A 21,959-nucleotide genomic window follows, 5' to 3' on the forward strand; every position below is an offset into this window, starting at 1 on the left:
TAAGGACATACAAGATGCCATCAGCAAAAGTTTGATGTTAATATCTGTATAAAAGAAAATACAAATGCGTAAAAAATCATTATTTAAATCTAAAATCTGCTCTTGAAAAATGGTATTGCTCTTTAAATTATTATCACAAATAAATATTTTAAAAAGAGGTTGCAAATAAATACTTAAATAGAAAAAAAAATACTGACCGTTTCTAGTGTCAATAAAAATCGAACGCTTTATTTTTAGCAAAAAAATAAATGTTATAAAAAATAAAATCTATTGGCATCCCGTAAATGTTTTCATCAACAATGGCCAGTTACTAGCTTTATATTTATTTTTAATAGGTATTATTTTTGCTTAAAAAGGTTTTAAGCATTTTTGCATTCAATTATTTTGCTGCCATATTACTATGTACCTACTCATAAAATAGAGAAATATTATTCTGCTTGTAATTAGATCCATTTGTATAACATAAAACGTATAAAAATAAGCTTTCATACACATTATAATCCCTGTATTATAACATGAATGAGTCATTACGGGCCGCGAGTTCACGAAAGGCTTCACTCCAGACATAATTCAATACCTTTTGTGCATATTTTATTTGTGACTCGCGGTACTTATTACGGTAAAAACCTTCGTGATACCAAACCGTTAGTCATATTCATTATCGTTGTATAAATTATACCCTCATACACAATTATTGCTATAGTTCCGGATACGTCGGCGGTGTTGTGCGTGATCTATAAAACGTAAAACGTCTGTGACATTTGACAATCTGCTGCCTAATGATATTGCATTGATTTTATCTTTGTAATTTCCATTTTGTTGATTAATGCTGTTTCGGTAACGGAATCGTCTCCGATTGAAAGGTTTCGTGATTTGTAATTAGGTTTGGAATCTCATTTCGTGTTTTACCGCCATCTAATTAGTGAATTACTCTGCTGTTTTGTTGTTTTGCGGTTTTGACATGAAACTATTTAGCTCTTGGTGCTGAACAAAAGTACATCGTGTTCAAAGCATATTTGGTGTTAAAATCACTGAGTTTCAAGGTGAAGTAAAAAAATAAACAATATACTTACACTTGGAAACAAGATTTTAATTCAACTGTAAAAACGAATCATGCGACTATAGAAATCTCTAGTTCTATCTAACAATAACGAATCCGGTTACATAGTTCCTAATATTAATCGAAAAAGTTATAAGAATAATAAGACTTTTATTCAAAGAAAACCGAGATTTTCCTACAAGTAATGAAACTATTTCGAATCATTACGGAACATGATATAAGTAGAATGAAAATATCTGTCGTAGACAACGATACGGTGAAGAAATACCTAATATCGGGTCTTGTTGAAAGGTTTAGGAGCGGAATCCTTATAGCACGATATTCGAAACGACCTATCCGGATTTTATTACAGATTTGTTCTCTGAAATCTTAAGCTTTTACAAGACTCTAACAAAATAATAGTTTCATAGCTTAAATCAAATTTTATATTGAACTTGCTTCAACTTTTGCAACATAAACAAATACCTAATAAGAATTGCAGCTGGAATAAAAGTCAGTATAAAGCAGACTTACTTTTATGGCAAAATTATTTATGTAAGCAGAACAAGGAACAAACTAGGTGGAAACGCAAGTTACGATGAAAGTTTTACCAAGAGATCATTAAATGACTATGAAGAACAAGATAGTAAAAGAGGCGCCTCCTTGCACCGACCGACTTAAACAATTGCGTCTGAAAGTTTTCTAACAATTTAATTTAGTTCGGGAGTAAAGCGGCGATTTGTTTAACGTCAGCTCCTAAGGCTCAGTGGCACGTCACAAGCACCGGCTCCTAACATTGTATGCAGCGATCGAATTCGTTTAACACGTGACTGGACACCGGCGGTAGTTTAATAGCCTCGTATATGTAAAGGACAGGCGCGGTCTACGTCCAACCAATTTGCAATAAAACAATATGGCGCGCCGCCCCAGCACACACCGGCTTGCGGCCGAGCGTTCTGCCAGCCTCTTGTTGGATTTTATATTTATCATACAGATCCATTAGACGACTACATTTTATGTCACATTACATACATGTGACGGCATATTTTCCAGCAAGATTAATCACAGGAGACTGTAATTTCTCTTTGATACCCATTTTGTCCCCTTTTGATATTTTTTGCGACGTACTCGTTACAAGTCCAACGGAAGAAAGCAAGATAAACTAATTAACATGCAACGGAGGGAAATCGGATTAAAATAACTTTTAATGAACCTCTATCCTTCAATATTCATGAAAACGTAGGTACCTTCTTAATAAATGACTTCTCAGTAGCGTATTAATGAATACTTCATTGCCTTTTGTATAATCAAATAACTTAATATAATCTTCAATAGGTACCGTAAAAAACTGAATCTTGATACTTATGATACGTAGGTACGTATATTTTCATCTAGGTCTATATCACTTATCAAATACATAGAAGTATTTTGAGGCAGCTGGAAATATCGTTGAATGATTGAATTATTTACTGAATCAATCAATCAATAAGGAAAAAATACGATATCAACCTCAACTCATAAGAAACTGATCCAAAGGACATTGTTCCGGCTCCATACATGTTCTGCCTAAGAACCGTTCGAATGGAAAGTGACTTCTATAAACTCTTAAAATTATATGGAATCCTATGAAATAAGTTTTCACGAACGGACACTTCAGGAAACTAAAATAATTACGAAAAAAGTTAATATTTTGAGGTTATAAATAAAAAATAACCAAGCTTGCGTGAAATATCAGAGTAGTATTATCAAACTACACTATACAAAAAATCAACAATACTATGTACAGCTCTATATGTTCTCTTCTAGATCTAGGAAAAGACTACTCTACTAGATACTAGGAAAAGAGATAGTAAATAGTCAAGTTTAAGATAATTCTTTGACAATGATCATTTTATAAAGTTGCATTTTCTGTCTGTCCCTATGAATGCTTTAGATCTTTAAAACTACGCGATGGATTTGGGTGCGATTTTTTTTAATAGATAGAGTAGGTCAAGAGGAAGGTTTACACCAAGGTTTTACATTGCCACCGTGCGAAGACGGGGCGTGTGACTAGTTTTCATAAATGCTTAGAATTTTTATGAAAAACAACTACCTAAACGCTTTTGCTTTCAACGTTACGTTTCTTAATATATAGTGAATCCACTTTGGATTTGTGATAAAACGCATAAGTTTCCAAAATGGAAGAGTTCCATTCACCACAATTCATAAAATATCGATATTATTACGATGGAGAATTATTTATTTAAATGATTGTTACTACTTTTATATTAGACAGTTACCTAGCTATCTACATGCCATAAGGCGGGAATCGAACCCGCGGTCTATTACCAAGAAGGCACAGACCATACTAAAAATGTCATTACCACACAAAATAATTTAACAGTTAAAGTAAGGTTTACCAATAACAATGAAAGAGGTTTTCGAGGATGTGCAATAAAAACAATATTTATATTCAATTAAAGGTTTTTAATCATCAATATTTCTCAATAATATATCTAAGAACTGAGCTTTGGTATCTCGCCCAGCTTAAATACCAGATAATAGTCATTATGTGGGCACAACAGCCCACTGTTCTACGCCCAACGATACAATTGCAACAGTATGCCTGATGGTAGGAGCTTCTTACAAAGTACACAATTGCGTCCAACAGTGCATTGCATCTTATTATGCTCGACTGCTTCAGACCAACACGTCGTACATATAAGGTCATGAGCTTCAACCTGTAATAATAAATACAAAAAATCATTAGTACCTAAATATCAAGTAACTTGCAATTGTGGCAATTGATTTGAAAACCGAGAAATTGTGTGCTTATGAAAACATAAGTAGGTAGTAACATTCTTATCAAAATTAGAAAAACACTTTCGTAGACCACTTACCATACGGGGAACAGTCCATTGTTGTATGCAACGAAGTATATCTTCGTTTTCTAATACCAAAGAACCTCCAGCAGATCCACAATTTATACAATATACTATATTCTGCATCCATTGTTGTAATTATAATATAACTAAATTCGATCACAGACAGAGCAATATCCGAAAATGCTAGTAAAATCCAGTTCTTTACACAAAGCCGAGTCTACCAAGTACGCAATCTAATCGGAGTCCGTAATCAAGCCAAAGTTGTTAGAATAAAACCATGAAACGCATAGAAAATCACAAAAGAAACGATAGTCGCAAAGCAATCAAACCAATCAAACTGACTTCTAGCAAACTGACTGAAGTACACCAGTGTTGCCAATTACGAAAACTATAATCCTACTCGAATGCCAAGCTAGAAATTCGCGATTCGCTCAAAACCATCTTAAAACATTATACAGAATACTAGCTTTTTTCTAGCTAGTCAGTTTAGGTATTTAAATGAATAAAGTGTTACCAACTAATTTTAATAACCGACTTCGGAAAGTAGGTTCTCAATTCGATCCGTATTTACCGAAATCCCGAAAACTTCCGAAACTGGCAGCACTGGCTGACGGAAACATTTTATAAGGCATCAATAATTGTGACCCTACTTTTTATTTGGAATTTATTTATTTGAAGTGTCCGTGGAATACTAAAATATGTTTCAAACAATATAAAAATAAATAAAAATTATAGTATAATTTATATTCACATCGGTTCCTAGGCCAAAATTGAACAATGTCCTTTGTGTATAAATCTATTTCCTAAAATATCCAAGTACTTAGCGTTTCAAGAATAGGCTGAAAAATCTTACCTAAGTATGACTTGAACACCGAAAACTCGGTCACGAGTGCTACGTCGTGATGTTTGCTGAACAATCCTTTAGAAATCCAATTTCCCGAGTAGGTATGTTTGATCTGTCAACGTTGTTCCAGCTATTCGATACATTAGATGCCTTTTATTTTTAATTATAATGGTCCTGAATTGAGCACGTTTAAAGCATTAAAGGTGATTTAAAACAAGTCCCCTACATATTGCTGAACGGTGTTGGAACAAAGCCGTGTAAAATCAATAAAAGCAAAGTAAACCCGTATAACTGCCAGTTTCCGTTTTGAATTGGATTTCAAAGTAGCAGTACCAACATTTTTGTGGACACCAAAGCGAACGTGACGGCTGAGGAACATAAAAATAAAAGCGTCGGGCTTGACATTTTCTGTGATAGTATCCAATGTATCTTTTTTTAAATAGTTTCCTTTGACTTGATGATATCCTGGCTGATATTATTATTACATGATTAGTGTATCAGACGTCTTGAACAGTGTTTTGCTTAAAAAATAAAAAAGTAGGTAATGTAAATTCTTGGTAATGGTTTGATTCTAGGTTACTAATTACAAATTATTCTTGACCTTCTTTTGCTATGAAAATGGAGAGCGAAATAAGTATTAAACAATACGAAAGTCGTTTTTGACATAAAAATATGTATTTCAGGGCAAACATAGAAAGCGACTAATTTTAATAAAGTAAAAAAGTTATTTATCACCATCGAAATATAAAAGCCATAAACAAAAAAAAAATGATGCTGGCTGAAGACAACGCCGATATTTGAAAAAAGAAACAAAATGGCGGGAACATTTTTTTCTGCGGTTGTCATTTCGTTTGCTTTGAATTTATTAATGTGAAAAAAGTAATACGCCTAAAGCTTGTGGCACATTATAGCAGCACCGCAACAGCACGGCTGCAGCACGGCGTCGCTTCGAATTAAGACTACGGCTTCGCTGTCGGCGCGCCGTCCGCTCGCCATCGGCGCACCGGCCGCGCGCCGGCCGCGAGGTGTAAGCTTGTTATCACAGCAAACTCAATATTATTTTAAGACGATTATGATTGATGTTATGATTGAACATGACGTAATGATGTTGTTTCGCTGCCGGCTCGGAGTCGGCGCGCAATTAGCACGCCGTTGGCGCGCTATACGCATGAGGTCAGCACGCGGGCGGCGAGTCGAGTTGTGTGGAAGCGGCAAGCACGCTGACTGCTCGCCGTTGGCTTTTTCATATTGACATTACGAAATATATTATAATATACACGATTTAATGCTCTAAATTGAATGACAACTTAAATGCTGGTGTGGAGCCGTGCTGTTGCGGTGCTGCTATAATGTGCCACAAGCTTTAGTTTTGACTTTTAAAATATTTTTTAATCGTGAACAAAATTACACGAAAACAGTGTTCATCAGTAGAAAACCTCGTTGTGGTGTTGTAATAGTTCGGTTTGACGATAACATTTTGGTTTTGTAAACAAAACTGGTGCATAGTTTTCGGCGGTTATGTGCAGTTACACGTTTGTAATTAATGATGGTCGCAATGAGATTGTGTAACGTTTTGTGTGTTCTATCTACGTCAATGTCCACTCTTTTTCAAATAGTATAAGGTTAATTTTGCAATGTCATTTTATGAAATGCAGGAATACAATATAACATCTAGTCTCGAGTTACCTATGATTACATTTTTGGAAAATGAATCATTTCATGAATTTTAACAGTTTTAGGTTTTATTTTGGAATACAATAAACTTGTGTGAACATTTGCAAAATTTCAGTGTTTGTTTATTTAAACTTAGCTCACTTTCATTTGAGCACAATTGCTTTGTATATTTTAAATCGAATAGTTACCCGACATTAAGATGAAGAATTATAATGGTTACGTATGTAATTAATAGTAGCTTCAATATTAACGAATTGGTTAATTTGTTTCAGATTTACACTATCAGCCTAGACCTCCAGCTCCCGAAGGTAAGAAATTAATTTAATTACGTTGTTTTCATTTGTCCAATACTACTTTTGTAACAATCATGTAAATTACGAAAATGACATAAACTACGCGATAAAAGTTATAATAAACTGGCTAAACAGCAACAATCTAAAAATTAACATACAAAAAACAAAGATAATGCATTTTTTCCAAAGACTTCGCATCAATGACTTGAACATCAACTATAATAACCAAAATGTGGAGAGAGTAGAGCTTACAAAATTCCTAGGCATTTTAATTGACAGTCAGCTAACGTGGAAGCCGCAGGCTGAAGCAATCTGTAAAACACTCAGCGCATCTGCATATGCACTTTATAATCTTAAGAAAAAAGTCAATACCAAAACAGTATTACTAGCATACCATGGTCTTGTTGTTTCTAAATTGAGATTTGGTATAATATTTTGGGGCAATTGTACCGAAAAGGAAAGTATCTTCAAAGCTCAAAAACGCTGTATACGAGCTATTTTTGGTTTGAAAGTTACTGACAGCTGTGTTCCATTTTTCAAAAAATATAATTTGTTGACCTTTCCTTGCCTTTTCATTCTTGAAATTGCTCTTTTTGTTAAAGTTAATAGAAGCTTATTTTTAAGTTTATCGGAAAGCAGACACAGAGACGTAAATTTACGATCTCAATACCAAAATTTATTACGCACTGGAGGATATAAGACTGCTTTGTTTGGGAAAAGTGCTTTTGGCATGGCACCAGCTATTTTTAACCACATCCCAAATAGTATTAAACAAGAACCAGTAACAATCTTCAAAAAAAAACTAACTACATTTCTCTTGAATAAATGCTACTACTCTGTATCTGACTTTCTAGCTGACACTTTTTAGTTGTATAAGCATTAAGTATGTGTAATGATGAATTGCATCATATCAAATGTTTGCATGCCAAAATGGTAGAATGTACTAGGATGCTTCAACATTTTCTGTAAACACCTTATTGTAAATACCTACATTCTGAGCAAATAAATGAATATTATTATTATTATAAAAATGTCTCTTCCAGACCTCGGGACTATAGAGTCCCGGATTTTTGGGAGGCGAACGTGGGGCCGAAGCCAACACGCTGAAGCCCTTTTGAGACAACTTTAATGAAATGGTGACACAAAACCGACGATTATCCCTGTATACACTATAGAAATGTACCCAAGGACAATCCCCGGTTCTGTGCTAAACTATTGCTAACTATAGATGAAAACTACTTAGGCTATTGTGATGGGATGCTAATGGACTAGGAATGGGGAAACTACGGGAGCTATGGCACCTGCCGATGACAATGTATTAAATACATGTTAAAATGGCAGGTGGAGACTCGCCAACTCACTTACTGGGCCCCCGGGAATCTGTCACTGAAAAGCAACAAGAGGGCAACAGGGACATGAGCGGCTGAGAAGGGTGAGGATACCTCGGCGGACTTTAAACGCAGATCACGCGCTCCCTGTGGGTCCAGCATCACCGGCCCACTCGCCACTTACCACGAGGCACCTACCCTCCGAGCAGGACTAACCTTGCTCTAGCGACTCCACTCTGACCGGCCGATGAAGGCAAGCCAAGAGGCGGGAGACCTATCCCCCGTCATGCTTCACTCCGGCAAGCCGGAGGTGGGGGACAGTATACTCTCCCTGGAGCACTCGGATATATAGCCCCGCGGGGTCGCTACTCCCCGTCATCCGCCTCAGATGCCCTGCGGGGCTTATTATTATATACTTATTATGCGAGTAGTAAATATGAATAAGCACGTTTCTCACTAAATTAAGTGTTTCCTGAGTCAAGGTTGGCAGGTGAAAAGGTTACACGTGCTTATATTTTTTTCTGAAAATTGAAAATATTAATGCCTATTGTGATATTTCTCGAATTTCATTTGCGTAGTAAACAAAATGTTTTTGGCACTATTTAGTAATCCTTCATTGTATTGATATAATGCATCATTTATTCGTTTTCATCAACAAATTGATAACATCATTATCGGATTTAGAATTCTATTTTCTGTGCTGGTCCTAATGGAATGCACTCATTACGAATATAATTATTTTAGCATAAATTCGTGTTTACGTTACTGTTGTTATTAATTTTACGTTTTGCATTATTTGTTATGGTATTCAGTGTTTTACGTTATTTTGGAACTTTAAACTAGCCATGTTTTGTGAGCTGTGTTCATAAATGCTTTTCGGTCCTAAATAGCTGGAAGAACATAAATAGCATTGAATTTATATCTGTTGAATACTAATACATATATAAAATAGTGTAGGCACGGTACTTATTAAAGAAATGCATGTCTGAGTAATCCCTGTTTACAAAAATTACAACATAATTTACGTTATAGGAAGCGATTCCCTGAATCGACCGCTTAAAAGCTTTTGAAATTGATTAAATTTATAGTTTTTACACGGTCATAACTTCGTAAAAGCCCAACATCAATAAAATTAATGAATTGAAAACGTGGATTACGTTTGAAAATTAATATTATGAGTTTTATCTTCCCGTAACTTGTAGCGGATAATCTGCAATGTGTATTTTGCGTTCGGTGGGTGGGTCCCAGGTACTTGATTACTTTCCATCGGTTGTTAAAACCTGTAACAGGTTAATCGGAGATTTAAATCAGTTCCCCTTAATTGAACGGTTTATCGTGATTTTAAACGAGATGGACGTTTGACTGAAAAATATGTAAAAATAAATCTGTGCCCATATTCCTTTATTAGTCACTGGACCGCCCTTTTAATAAGGTAAGTAAACTACGTATTATATGCGTCGGTACGTCTTTCAAAGCTTATCTTCAGTCCACAATCCACATGTGTAGGTACTGTGCGAGTGACATGCCAACTACGTCGGTGTCTCGAGCCAACAAAATTGCTTTGTCTCCGAGACTTTAGGAGGGCGCGTCCCGAATTATGTGGGCGAGAGTGAGCGTCTATATTATGTCGGGTTATTATTTAAGGTTTATTTCTCTTAAAGTGTAGTCCTTTGAATATCTGTTCGGTCGTTGGGTAGTCATAATTACTACGCTGATAAATAATAATTCCTCTGCCTAGTTACCACTTTCTAAAGAGTTATCTTCATCTCTTTGTGGTTTGTTTCTTTTTATCCGCTTATCCTTTTACCCTTCCCTATTTTGGGATTATATTCCGGTAGGTACCTATAATTGGAATTGGATGCACCTGAATAGCCATACTGACCCAGATAATGATTACTACTTGAACGATCGGTACAATTTCTCGGGATTAGCCCAGGCAAGATCCATTCATTATGTGTATCTGTTATAGTTTTTATCTTTAAATCGAATATCGTTCGTGAAAAATATGTCATAAGAGATAAAGATGACAAGTAGAACCCAAATATCTCACCTCATCTTATTATAAATTCAAGCCGCATGAGTAGAATTTTATTTATACACAGATAATATGGATAATTTAAACAGCTCTCGCGCCTGAAAAAGCGCCGCGGTGAATTTCCTAATTTTCTTCCATTCACGAAGCATCCGCCATCATTTTTATCTCCCCTCCCTGTCTCCATTTATCTCGGGCTTCACCAACAGCGATTCGCGTTCTAACATTTTGTTTGTTTCTTACAAAATTGTTATTTCCGACTGCTTTCTTTTCTTAAACGGATTCGTCTGTAACATTTTATATGAAAGTCAAGGAAATGAGTTCGCCGCTGAATTCTGATTCTTGACCTCTTTGCAAGACACAAATACAATAATAAAAACAATTTGTCTTCTTCAAAGCCGCAGGTTATTTATAGACCTCACACAATGGCTTATGGATAAAGATCATGGGCTATGTGTCAATTTAAAATAGAGTCTTCTTTTAATTTAGCATTTCAATGTAATTAGAATGAATGTCCTGACTTAAGTAGGTAAATAGTGCATGTATAAACTTAATTATTCGCGTTATACCATAAACTCGTCTGTGTTAAATATTCAGTGTTAGGATTTGTGCACTTTAACCAAGTTTATTGTATTCCTAGCCGTCGCGTGTTAGTTGGTACATTATTAATTGTGAGGTAGGTCCAACTCCTCACACATAGTTCATTTGTGAGTTAGAAAGAGAACAACTTAAGTGAGTTAGTTGCATACTCACTACTTAACAGAGTGCAGAGACACGTGACTAACAACATATTTTAACAATGAAGTCGTGAATTAAAATCGAGGACGTTTCAGTAATTGGGATCTAGGCAGATAAATTAAAAGCATTAACTTACCCTCTGCGGACAGGTGCTCAATGTCAACCTTATTATTTACTGATATTAAAAATCTATATATAGAATTCCATTGTGACGGAAAATTATTAACTTCATTAAATAAGTTATTAAGATGAATAATTTAGATCAGTCGATTTCCAACAATCCTATTACAGATTGTTGAATATGGTGAAATTGAAACCATTCCGATTTGGATTCTTTTATGGCTTTAACATGTACTGAAGTATACCCATACGTATAGATTTGTTGCTGTGATATAAGAACACTATTTAAACTAAAAAACTTAGTAAACTTACGTTGGTCGAAAGAAATATTTATCATAAAAAAAAATCTAAGTAGATATTATTTTTATTTCTGTTGCATTCTATAAAACTAAATACCGTTCCCAATATACTAAGTTGGAGCCATACTAATACAGAGTATTATCAACTTGATCCTGGTACATCTACCCATTTCCTTATCATAACTAAGTACATACCTACTTACTTACTAAATTACATCCAGTGAAAGCTCCGTAATTTGCCATTATGTATATTACAATAATTTATGAAACACAAACAAATTATTGTAGCAAATTTTGTAAAGCATCTCTTTATTAAGCTTATAAACTTCAGGCATTATTGGCTCACAACTGACAAAACTTAAAACTTTATGACGGAGAAGAAAATGGTAAATTAACTTTTACCAAGCCGCTGTGTGACTTCGCGCCCGACAATATCTGCTTAGAATTTTAACAAGACGATAGAAATCGCCAATCTTTAAGCTTGTTCTATCTATTACAATGCTGTGGCGAAAAGGAAGCTCGCATCTTATTTTAGTCCTTAATAATTTAGTCACGCCTCTAACTCCCCAGGTAGAAAATTGGAAATTGTGTCATCCATCGCGGAATTCGCTAAAGAATTATATCTTGTTCAAAGAATTCGCCGGTGGCTTGCGGCGAGGGATATCAGTTTTATTAGCGCTATTCACGTCGCAGCCCGACGACGTACCTTAATCAATTCTGTGAATTTATCAGATATTTTTATGATAAACTTAATCAGCACCGTAAATCAATGCGTTCACTTTTTTTTTTATTCTTCTTTTAAATCCTACTACCACAGGTGTATTTATAAAGCCGTCCTTTTTCATCGAAATAGTACTAGTACTGGTCACTATTAATATACTGGTCAACAGTACTAGTACTGGTCACCTAGCGCTAGGTAATTAATCCTATGAATAACTTAAATAAAGGACAATGCTAATCTTTGTATGGAAGTTGGGCTCAAGTGTTGCCCACAGTAACTGCATAGTGTATTATGTTCCATAGGCTTATATTAGGTCCCAGACCAAAGCATTTCGAAATCTATCCCGGGAGTCCTGAGAAAAACTGGTTTGACTCTTATTCAATATTACATAAAAATAAGCTTACGAACTCTTAACTATTCCACTTTTGTTACCTTAATTGAAATGAATTATATTCATTGACAAATACGAGGTATTGTACACGACTACTTTTTGTTAACCAACTTCCAAAAATGGAGGAGGTTCTTAATTCATTTGTATTCTTTTTACGTTTGTACGTGCATAACTCCGTCGTTTACCAATCGATTTCAACAATTATTTTATTGTTTGTAAGGGCTTACTTCCTCAATGGTTCATTTGTCATCCGGCCCAGGGTCTGGTGATGGAACCTCTAAAAAAATCGGGAGCGACTCTCGAAAAATTGTAGACACATATCGAGTAAAACCTTGTCATTCGGGTATATGTGTCAGACACCACAAAACTGTAAAGGTTAAGATCTGACCTGACAATGGAGACGACAGAGAGACGAGGGAACTCCTCAACGGTATCTACTAACTACCTCATGTTCGAGCTTATTTTATTCCTCTTGATAAGATTTTTCTAGAAGATAGCTTATTGCGCAGGCACCTTGTAGATTTAAACCGTAAATTCAAAAATATTGCGGTAATTGCCTTTTTTTTCAGAAAATCATTGTCAGTTCTTATTAGAATCCAACGCTTTTAGAATTTATTTGAAAATCACAGTAAAAAAAACCCATTCCAACATTTTCCAGCACTGGATCCTGACAGCGAGATCCTAAGACTTATTTGGCAGAAAAGTCTTATCAGATTAATCTCTCGGGACCCCTGGGACCGATTTCAAAAATATTTTGATTTCATGTTTAGAGTGAAGTAAAGAATCTATTTCAATCACTCCCACTACTGGGCAAATGGCACAGGCTTTGTGAAGCGATTGTTCATGTGGAATATAAGAACCGGTTTTTCACCCGGACCCCAGGGACCGATTTCAAAAATATTTTAATTTCATGTTAAAAGTGAAGTAAAGAATTTACTTTAACCACTCCCACTACTGGGCAAATGCCAAAGACTTTGTTAAGTGACTATCTAAGGAGAACATTTGAACCGGTTTTTCTCGGGACCCCTGGGACCGATTATAAAAATATTTTAATTTCATGTTAAGAGTGAAGTAAGGAACCTATTTCAATCACTCCCACTACTGGGCAAATGCCAAAGACTTTGTTAAGTGACTATCTAAGGAGAACATTTGAACCGGTTTTTCTCGGGACCCCTGGGACCGATTATAAAAATATTTTAATTTCATGTTAAGAGTGAAGTAAGGAACCTATTTCAATCACTCCCACTACTGGGCAAATGCCAAAGACTTTGTTAAGTGACTATCTAAGGAGAACATTTGAACCGGTTTTTCTCAGGACCCCTGGGACCGATTTTAAAAATATTTTAATTTCATGTTAAGAGTGAAGTAAGGAACCTATTTCAATCACTCCCACTACTGGGCAAATGACATAGGCGTTGTAAAGCGACAGTTCATGTGGAATATTAGAACCGGTTTTTCTCCGGACCCCAGGGACCGATTTCAAAAATATTTGGATTTCATGTTAAGAGTGTAGTAAAGAACCTATTTTGACCACTCCCACTACTGGGCAAATGCCAAAGACTTTGTTAAGTGAATATCTAAGGAGAACATTTGAACCGGTTTTTCTCGGGACCCCTGGGACCGATTTCAAAAATATTTTAATTTCGTGTTAAGAGTGAAGTAAAGAACCAATTCCAAACACTCCTACTACTGGGCAAATGGCTCAGGCCTTGTCAAGTGACTCTTCATGGAGAATATTTGAACTGGTTTTCCTCGGGACCCCAGGGAGCGATTTCAAAAATATTTGCATTACGTGTTCAGAGTGCACTAAGGAACCCTCTGGAACTACTCCCACTGCTGGGCAAACTATGAGCCCAGACCCTGGCATTGTCCTTACACCCGAAGTTAAAACATGTACCGTCTTACCACAAAAACTTTTAAACATCAGTTTATGCCTTGTCTAAAAAAATGTCAAATTATGACGTTGACATATGGTTCATTTTGCAGCCAAAATTTTATTAGACAAGTGTAAAACAGGGTTTAAAGTTTTTGTAGTAAGGCCCAGTAAGTTCCATTGCATTTACGATTTATAAATGCGTGTGGTCACGGACGTGAATACTGAACAACTTTTCATTTTCAGAGGCGTGTGAAAAAACATTTTGTCGTTGGGGCGCGGAGTGTGTTTCCCTCGGGGACGGGCGTGCCCACTGCGCTTGTCCCGCGACATGCCCCACGTCACCGGCGCCCGTGTGCTCCACCGCCGGCCGCACGTATCGTAACCATTGCTACTTACGTAAGGAAGCCTGCGAGCGACGACTCAACTTACGCGTCAAACATGAAGGAGAATGCGGTAAGAGTCGACCAACTTTATTTATTTAATGATGATTAAATGTTGCTCGTTTAAATGTGAAATTCTATTACAAACCCTGCTGGCTGAATTAGGTTGAGATAACGTTATTAATATGTTCGTTAATATGATTAATCTGTGTGCAAGTTTATGTTTTGAGACACGCATAGATATAATATTACTAAACAAGATTGCGCACGCTCAAAATATATATTTACGAAAATGAACTCTATTCTAACGCAATAAGGTACTAAATTGGTTGCATAATACACAGAGGCAAATCCGAGCCGAGAGGGATAGTTCGAACGGAGGCTGTTTGTCTCTTTCTAACACATTACCAGCATAAAAAAATGTTGTGATCAAAAGTTTTGTCTTCCCAAAAACAATTGAATCACTTATATTTTTATCTTATTTTAACAATTGTAAGTCAACAAATTAATAACAATCGCATTAATTTATTCGTATTTATTATTAAAACATAAACAACATAAATTTTTATTTTGCTTTTTTTTATTTTCTAGCGGTAACCCTGAACATTCTTGGCGCGTAATCAGCATTTAAAATTTTGTTTATATTTTTTTGTATTAAATCAATTTAAACTATTAAAATGGTGAAAAAGTGTTGCGTTTTTACTTGCAAAAGTGAATCCTATGGTGGTTGCAATATATCGTTCCACAGGTTAGCTAATAATAACATTTTCGTAAACCAAACAACTAGGGTGCCCATGAATTCTTGTAACGAGTCAAAATATGGGTGATGGATTTTAAAACTGTTGTACTATTGTTATAGCTTCCCAAAAAATGAAGAAAGGCGACATAAATGGCTCAGCAGTCTATATATGAAGTAGAAATACAAAAAAAAACAGTCTTCACTTCGAATCTTCCTGCTTTTATACTGCTAATTTCCGCTAATTATTAAAAGCCTTTATTAGTATCTTAAGGGCACAAACTGCGTAAGTTAAAACTTCAATACTAATCTGTGTTTAATTATCTTAGCAAATTCGGATTTGTCTCACATAGCTTAATCTCATAGTCACCCTATTAGAAAGGGACAGACAGCCTCCGTACTAACTGTTTCACTCGGCTCGTTTTTTGGGTTTATATGCGCAGTCCTGTTTACTAATATTATGTCTATGGAGACACGCTATTTTATGCTACGCATACTATTGCGCACCTTTTGACTCGTATGTCATGATTGAAATAACAGCGGTGAATGTGTCAGATTGATACATATATTACTAATGCATTTCAGGAAAAAGCTCACATAGTCAGATAACTATATTTTCCTGCTGACATACCATTTACTTATTTGTGCACACTTCAATGTGAGAACGAATGTTTAATTATTATTATCTGTACTGTAAGTATGTGTTTATAAAACCGTTCTTACTCGGGAGTAGATAAACCAAAAAACATTTTCAATACTAGGTTTTATTGCACATTGTATCATGATTTTATGCCAGCATATTTAAGCAGAATTATTATATTTTAATTTCCTATTCAAACAGTCGATAACTTTAGTTGAGCTCCAGCTCTTTCCAAGACCTTTAGGCAGTAAACTAACATTGTTATTACACGTGTACCTGCTCAAGATTTTCATTGTCTACGTACAAATATTTATTTTATGCATCATTAAATTTAGGCCTTTTCTACTGCTTGTTGGTTAACTTGTTAAAGGGAAAAATACATATTTGTAATAAAAAATCTGGTAAATATTTCCAAATATACATTTATGAAAGCATAGGTCTAAAAATATCATACAATCGCGCACTTGCTTAACAAGTGTTCAATAAGGAAATTCAACATTGACGATAAACAAACATGTTCAATAATAAAGTGTTTACTCGAAGAGCTTGGCGCCATGAGCAGTGCCACCCGTCACATTGAGTATTAACAGTGTCAACCGTTCACTATGAGGACAGACACTCGATAAGATAAAGCGTCTTGCTGCCCTTAATCTCGTCACACTTCCAATGGATCCCCACAACTTCATAATCTTCACACAATTTGCTGCCAATATAAGCCGTGGTTATATTTACACCGGACTTTATATAAGTAGGTTTGTTTTATTGTGCAGTTTGTCTCTGCAAAATGGTTATAGATCGGTGCATTAACCGACTTTATAAAGATGCAAATAAATTACTCTAAGTATTTCTAATCATATTTGTCAACTGTAGTATTAATATTGCAAAAGGAAATGAAAATATGTGAGTTATATTTCTGCCCATATTTTGTTTTCAATCATTTTGTTCTTCCCAACAGATGCAGGAGACCCATGTACAGGAGTATCATGTCCAGTCGGAGCTCGATGCGTCGCAGCATACGGCCAACCAGAGTGTAGATGTCCCAGGAGTTGTCAGCGACGCAAACCGGTGTGTGGGACCGATGGGAGAGAATACCCATCCGTGTGCCACCTCGACAAACACGCATGCGACAACCAACTCAACATAACTATCAAATACCATGGAAAATGCGGCAAGTTACACATACATGCATCATTATACTTTCGCTACAACCCTCTCTGAAGTTTTAACATAATATAATGTTTGTTGTTGACAATCTGCTTGTAGTTTGGTCAGATTCAGCAAAGCATACATAGTTGTTCTGGTTTTGTCTATTTGAAACGATTCGTTATGTTAAGTTATGCTTGTGAATATGAGTTGTTGCGAAATACTATTTGTTGTATAGTTATTTTTTTAAACTTGTTCTGATCTTAAGTAATTGCAAAATGGGATCCAGTTAATTAGTTACAAAAATTTTAATTGAAAGCTAGTTTATAAAAAGTTGGACTATCTTAATTGTTGTTAACATTAATCACTTGTCGCTAAAAGTATTTTTGTACGCCTACTCTGAAAAGCCACAGTAACTTTAATGAGGGATTATTAATTAAAACATAATGGCTTCGTATTGTTCGTGTCGATCTTTGAGAACATAAAAAGAACTCGTTAAGAGATTTTTTTCTTAATAATAGACGCGAAGCGCACAAAAGGGTCAACATTTCATTTTGCCCGTGTCAGATGACGTGACTGTCCCGGAATGAAATCGGGCTTTCTTTGGAAACGTGCGTGGAAAGGTGACACGCCTTCTGTCACTCTGCTTATATTGAAAAGGATCCACCTTGTACGATATCAATCAGTACATTTAATGTAACTGTGACTTAGTAAATGTAGGTCATGGTGTTCATAAGCATTTCAAAACATTTGGTAAAAAATAGGTACAATAAATTGCCTGCCCTCCGAAAAGCGAGACAAACTTTATTTATCATACAACACCTACGTAAATTGGGTCGTATGTTTTCTTTTTCATAAAAGTAATTTAATCTATTTTACTTTATATATGAAATGTAAGTACATTTCGCTAACCCTTTTCACTGAACTTGTCCCGGAATATTCGATCTGAACTAAATTTGTACAAGACCGAATGCCCGCACATTCCAACATCCTTTGTAAGATTCTTTATTTACATTACTCTAGCTTGCTTCGGAGCTTTTATTAGATTGTTTCAACATAGCCAGTACTCTTTTATAAGACAGAATTGCTGTACCTAAGATAAGAAGTTTTCTCAGACAAAGGTCTGACAAAAGACTGCTCTCACAGACTTCCTTAGCTTACATTTGCCGTTTACTTTTTGTGTTATTTCAATTACTATAATGTTAGCATGTTATCATGTTCAAAATACGAGTGTTTCTCACAGATCCCTGCTCGGAACATGAATGCGCGGACGGCGGCGTATGTCAGTTAAATGAAGCGCGGGCGCCAGTCTGCAGATGTGGTCCACCGTGCGATCTGTTGGTGCGGCCCGGCTCCGCCGTGTGCGGCTCCGACTACAAAGACTATCCAAGCGAGTGCGCCTTGCGCCGAGAGTCATGTCGGACAAGACAACAACTTACTATTGCCTACAGAGGAGAATGCGCTTCCGGTAATTTTTCTTATCTGTTTCTAGCGAAAGCTGCAACTTGCCCCTTATGTTTCTCAGCAGCTCATTTTATAATAAATAGTCATTCACTCCAAAGCTAGTCCCCTAATCTAAAATTAAATCTTTATTCGGAAATGTAAAGCGCCAGCTTATTTGTATCCCGTGTTGAGGAGACATTTTGTCCTTACAAAAGTAATTGAGTACGAGCTTTGAGGCGTCAAGTTGACCCGAAAGAAATTGTGGCAGGAATGGAATAATTTCGTTACCTACTAGGTTTTAAAGTTTTAATATTACAAGTGCTGCTTTCTCTCGCTTTCTATCCATCAGAGTTAACTAACTTTTATGTTAAATTGTTCGTAATAAATTTATGTCAGGGTCTTTGAGATTTTAATAGATTTGAAAGCTGTCACGGGCGAGTTTAAATTAATTGTTGGAAATATTTTGCTCAATTTGTAACAGCACAACATCCGTGTGACTCGGTGAAGTGTGGAGCTCGGGAGCACTGTTCGCTGGACGCGCGCGGCGTAGCGGTATGCGGCTGTGGCGTGGAGTGCGAGCCGGTGGTGCGGCCTGTGTGTGGCTCTGACGGACGCACCTACGATAGCCGCTGCCACTTGGATAGGACCTCATGTCTAGACAATCGAGATGTGCGAATAGCTTACACAGGACCTTGTGGTTAGTTTAGAGTTTTGTTCTTCTTGACTAAAACTCTTTTATCAACCATACAGGAGAAAACATGATCATGTTTTGTCCCCTAGGTGTAGAGAACCCGTGCGCCCGCGCTTCATGCCCATGGGGCGGCGCGTGCGTGGCGCGCGGCGGCGCGGCGCAGTGCGCATGCCCAGTATGCGACGCCACGCTCACGCCCGTCTGCGCCTCCGACAGAAACACGTACGGCTCCGAGTGCAAGATGCGAATGCATGCCTGCCAGGAAGGCTTGCCTGATGGAGAACTCAAAGTGCTGTATAATGGAACTTGCCGTGAGTATTACCTATACTTATCTGTCATAGAAAGTATGAGCTGCTAAGAGTTGTTGTTGAGACTGTTTCATTAAATGTCATGTGCTTTATTTTTGATAAGTCAGGAGGTGGTGAAACTTACACTAAAGCTGATAGGTATATGTAACAAGAAATCAAATGATGAAGTAAAGCTATCTGAACTTTAACCCCAAAGTACTCCATAATAACCTATTCATGTTCGAACAACCGTCCTTGTACCTACAGGTTAGTATAAGTAATACCTGGTAGCAGCCTAACTCCCTAGGCGCAGAACGGACCACTTCTCTGAACTAATTTATTAGACGAACTTTGCTAATTAAATATAGACAACCTAAATAAAACTTTGTAAGTGTTGTTGAGAACAAAGCTTATCTTTTCAAAGTATAATATTTACAATTTAACAAGTTACATGTTGGCTGTTGATTTATTTCTCTAATATTTACCTTCAAAAGGAGGATAAAATGTTTTCATGGGTCATTTAAATTAAAATCTTCTAACCGCATAGCCGAATCCGGAGATGAAATATTATTCAGAGTATCTTGGAGAAAAATCGCGTTCAATTTCCCGTGATGAAAATATTCTTTGTGAAATTGACAATAAAAGACGCACAAAAATTCTTTTGCGGTGTTCAGAATTTTACGTTTTTTATTAAACGGTTTTATTTAGCTTACCCCGTTTGTTTTATTTATTCATTCTTGGGTCAAATTTAGTAATTCAAATTTCACCCTCTTCCTGTCAACCGATTAATCTGAAATTTTGTATACACCTTTAATTCCGATGACAATACAATATAGTAATATCAATAACATTGTAAATCCAATATGGCCGCCGGCACAAAATGGCGGATAACGTAGATTTTATCAATCCCATCAATATGGGTATCAAATGAAAGGGCTCAACAAGCAGAATACAATATACTATAAAAAATTGAAATCCAAGATGGCGGCCGCTACAAAATGGCGGATAACGTAGGTTTTATCAATCCCATCAATATGGGTATCAAATGAAAGTTCTCAACCAGTAGAATACAATGTACCATATAAAATTAAAATCCAAGACGGCCTCTACAAAATGGCGGATAACTTAGGTTTTATAAATCCCATCAACATGGGTATCAAATGAAAGGACTCAACAAGTAGAATACAATTTACTATAAAAAATGAAATCCAAGATGGCGGCCGCTACAAAATGGCGGATAACGTAGGTTTTATCAATCCCATCAATATGGGTATCAAATGAAAGTTCTCAACCAGTAGAATACAATGTACTATATAAAATTAAAATCCAAGATGGCGGCCTCTACAAAATGGCGGATAACTTAAGTTTTATAAATCCCATCAACATGGGTATCAAATGAAAGGTCTCAACAAGTAGAATACAATTTACTATGCAAAATTGAAATCTAAGAGGGCGGATAACGTAGGTTTTATCAATCCCATCAATATGGGTATCAAATGAAAGGGCTCAACAAACAGAATACAATATACTATAAAAAATTAAATCCAAGATGGCGGCCGCTATAAAATGGCGGATAACGTAGGTTTTATCAATCCCATCAACATGGGTATCAAATGAAAGGTCTCAACAAGTAGAATACAATTTACTATGCAAAATTGAAATCTAAGATGGCCGCCGCTACCAAATGGCTGATAACAATTTTTTATCAATCCCACCAATACGGGTATCAAATAAAAGGGCTTCACAAGTAGAAAACTGTCAGTAACTCCAGCGGGGCCCAACAGGGCCAAGGCCTGCCTGGGCTGCGAGATTGTTCGAAAGAGTTACCGCGGCCCTGGTACATAAAAGGCCTACGACGGAACAAAACGGTTTCTAGTCAAGAGTCTGACACTCCCTCACCGCTGCTGACCCACAGCAGGAGAGGTCATGTGATGATTTTTGGGGTTGTTAAAAAAAAAAGTATCTGGAAGGGCTATGTATTGAGGAATTAGATTGTAATAAATTGTCAGGTAAGAGACCGTGTAATAATGATACACTAAATGAATTAGATAGAATGAGGAATATTCGGTACGCATTTTCATTAAATACTAAAAACTAGAAAATAAAAAATCGGTAAAAAAACTTTTAAGTTAAACGGTTTTATCTTATGTGCACTGAAAACTAGAAAATAAAAAAATAGTTACTTACCTGTCAACCTACGTAGGTGGTCCCGGTCATAATAAACTAAAATAAAAACGTGGGGCCCCTGTGAAATCCTACCTATGGCAAAGCATATCTTTATACTTTGGTAGATCATGAGCTCGGCGTTCGCCGGTGAAGCTGCTACGGCTGATTATTGATTGTCAAAATCTCCAGTTACGATTATAGTAAGTCGATGCAATCCACACCTATTATACCTCTAGAAGAAAGTACTACAGCAA

General features: G+C 36.3%; 1 protein-coding gene across 5 annotated transcripts in view; it reads left to right on the forward strand.

Moving 5' to 3' along the window:
• Positions 1-21,959, forward strand: part of LOC124640592 (agrin-like) — a 143,778-nt gene that overhangs the window by 102,917 nt on the left and 18,902 nt on the right. For all 5 annotated transcript variants that reach the window (XR_006985835.1, XM_047179497.1, XM_047178804.1 and 2 more), the window contains exons 2-7: positions 6,694-6,729; positions 14,463-14,672; positions 16,931-17,143; positions 18,362-18,586; positions 19,043-19,258; positions 19,342-19,563. Coding sequence is in view for 4 of the 5 variants with exons in the window: in XM_047179497.1 (XP_047035453.1) it covers positions 6,694-6,729; positions 14,463-14,672; positions 16,931-17,143; positions 18,362-18,586; positions 19,043-19,258; positions 19,342-19,563 (1,122 nt within the window). In the remaining variant the exon portion in view is untranslated. The remainder of the gene's footprint in view (positions 1-6,693; positions 6,730-14,462; positions 14,673-16,930; positions 17,144-18,361; positions 18,587-19,042; positions 19,259-19,341; positions 19,564-21,959) is intronic.

Source organism: Helicoverpa zea, chromosome 1 (genome assembly GCF_022581195.2).
Source record: "Helicoverpa zea isolate HzStark_Cry1AcR chromosome 1, ilHelZeax1.1, whole genome shotgun sequence".
Lineage (NCBI taxonomy): Eukaryota > Metazoa > Arthropoda > Insecta > Lepidoptera > Noctuidae > Helicoverpa > Helicoverpa zea.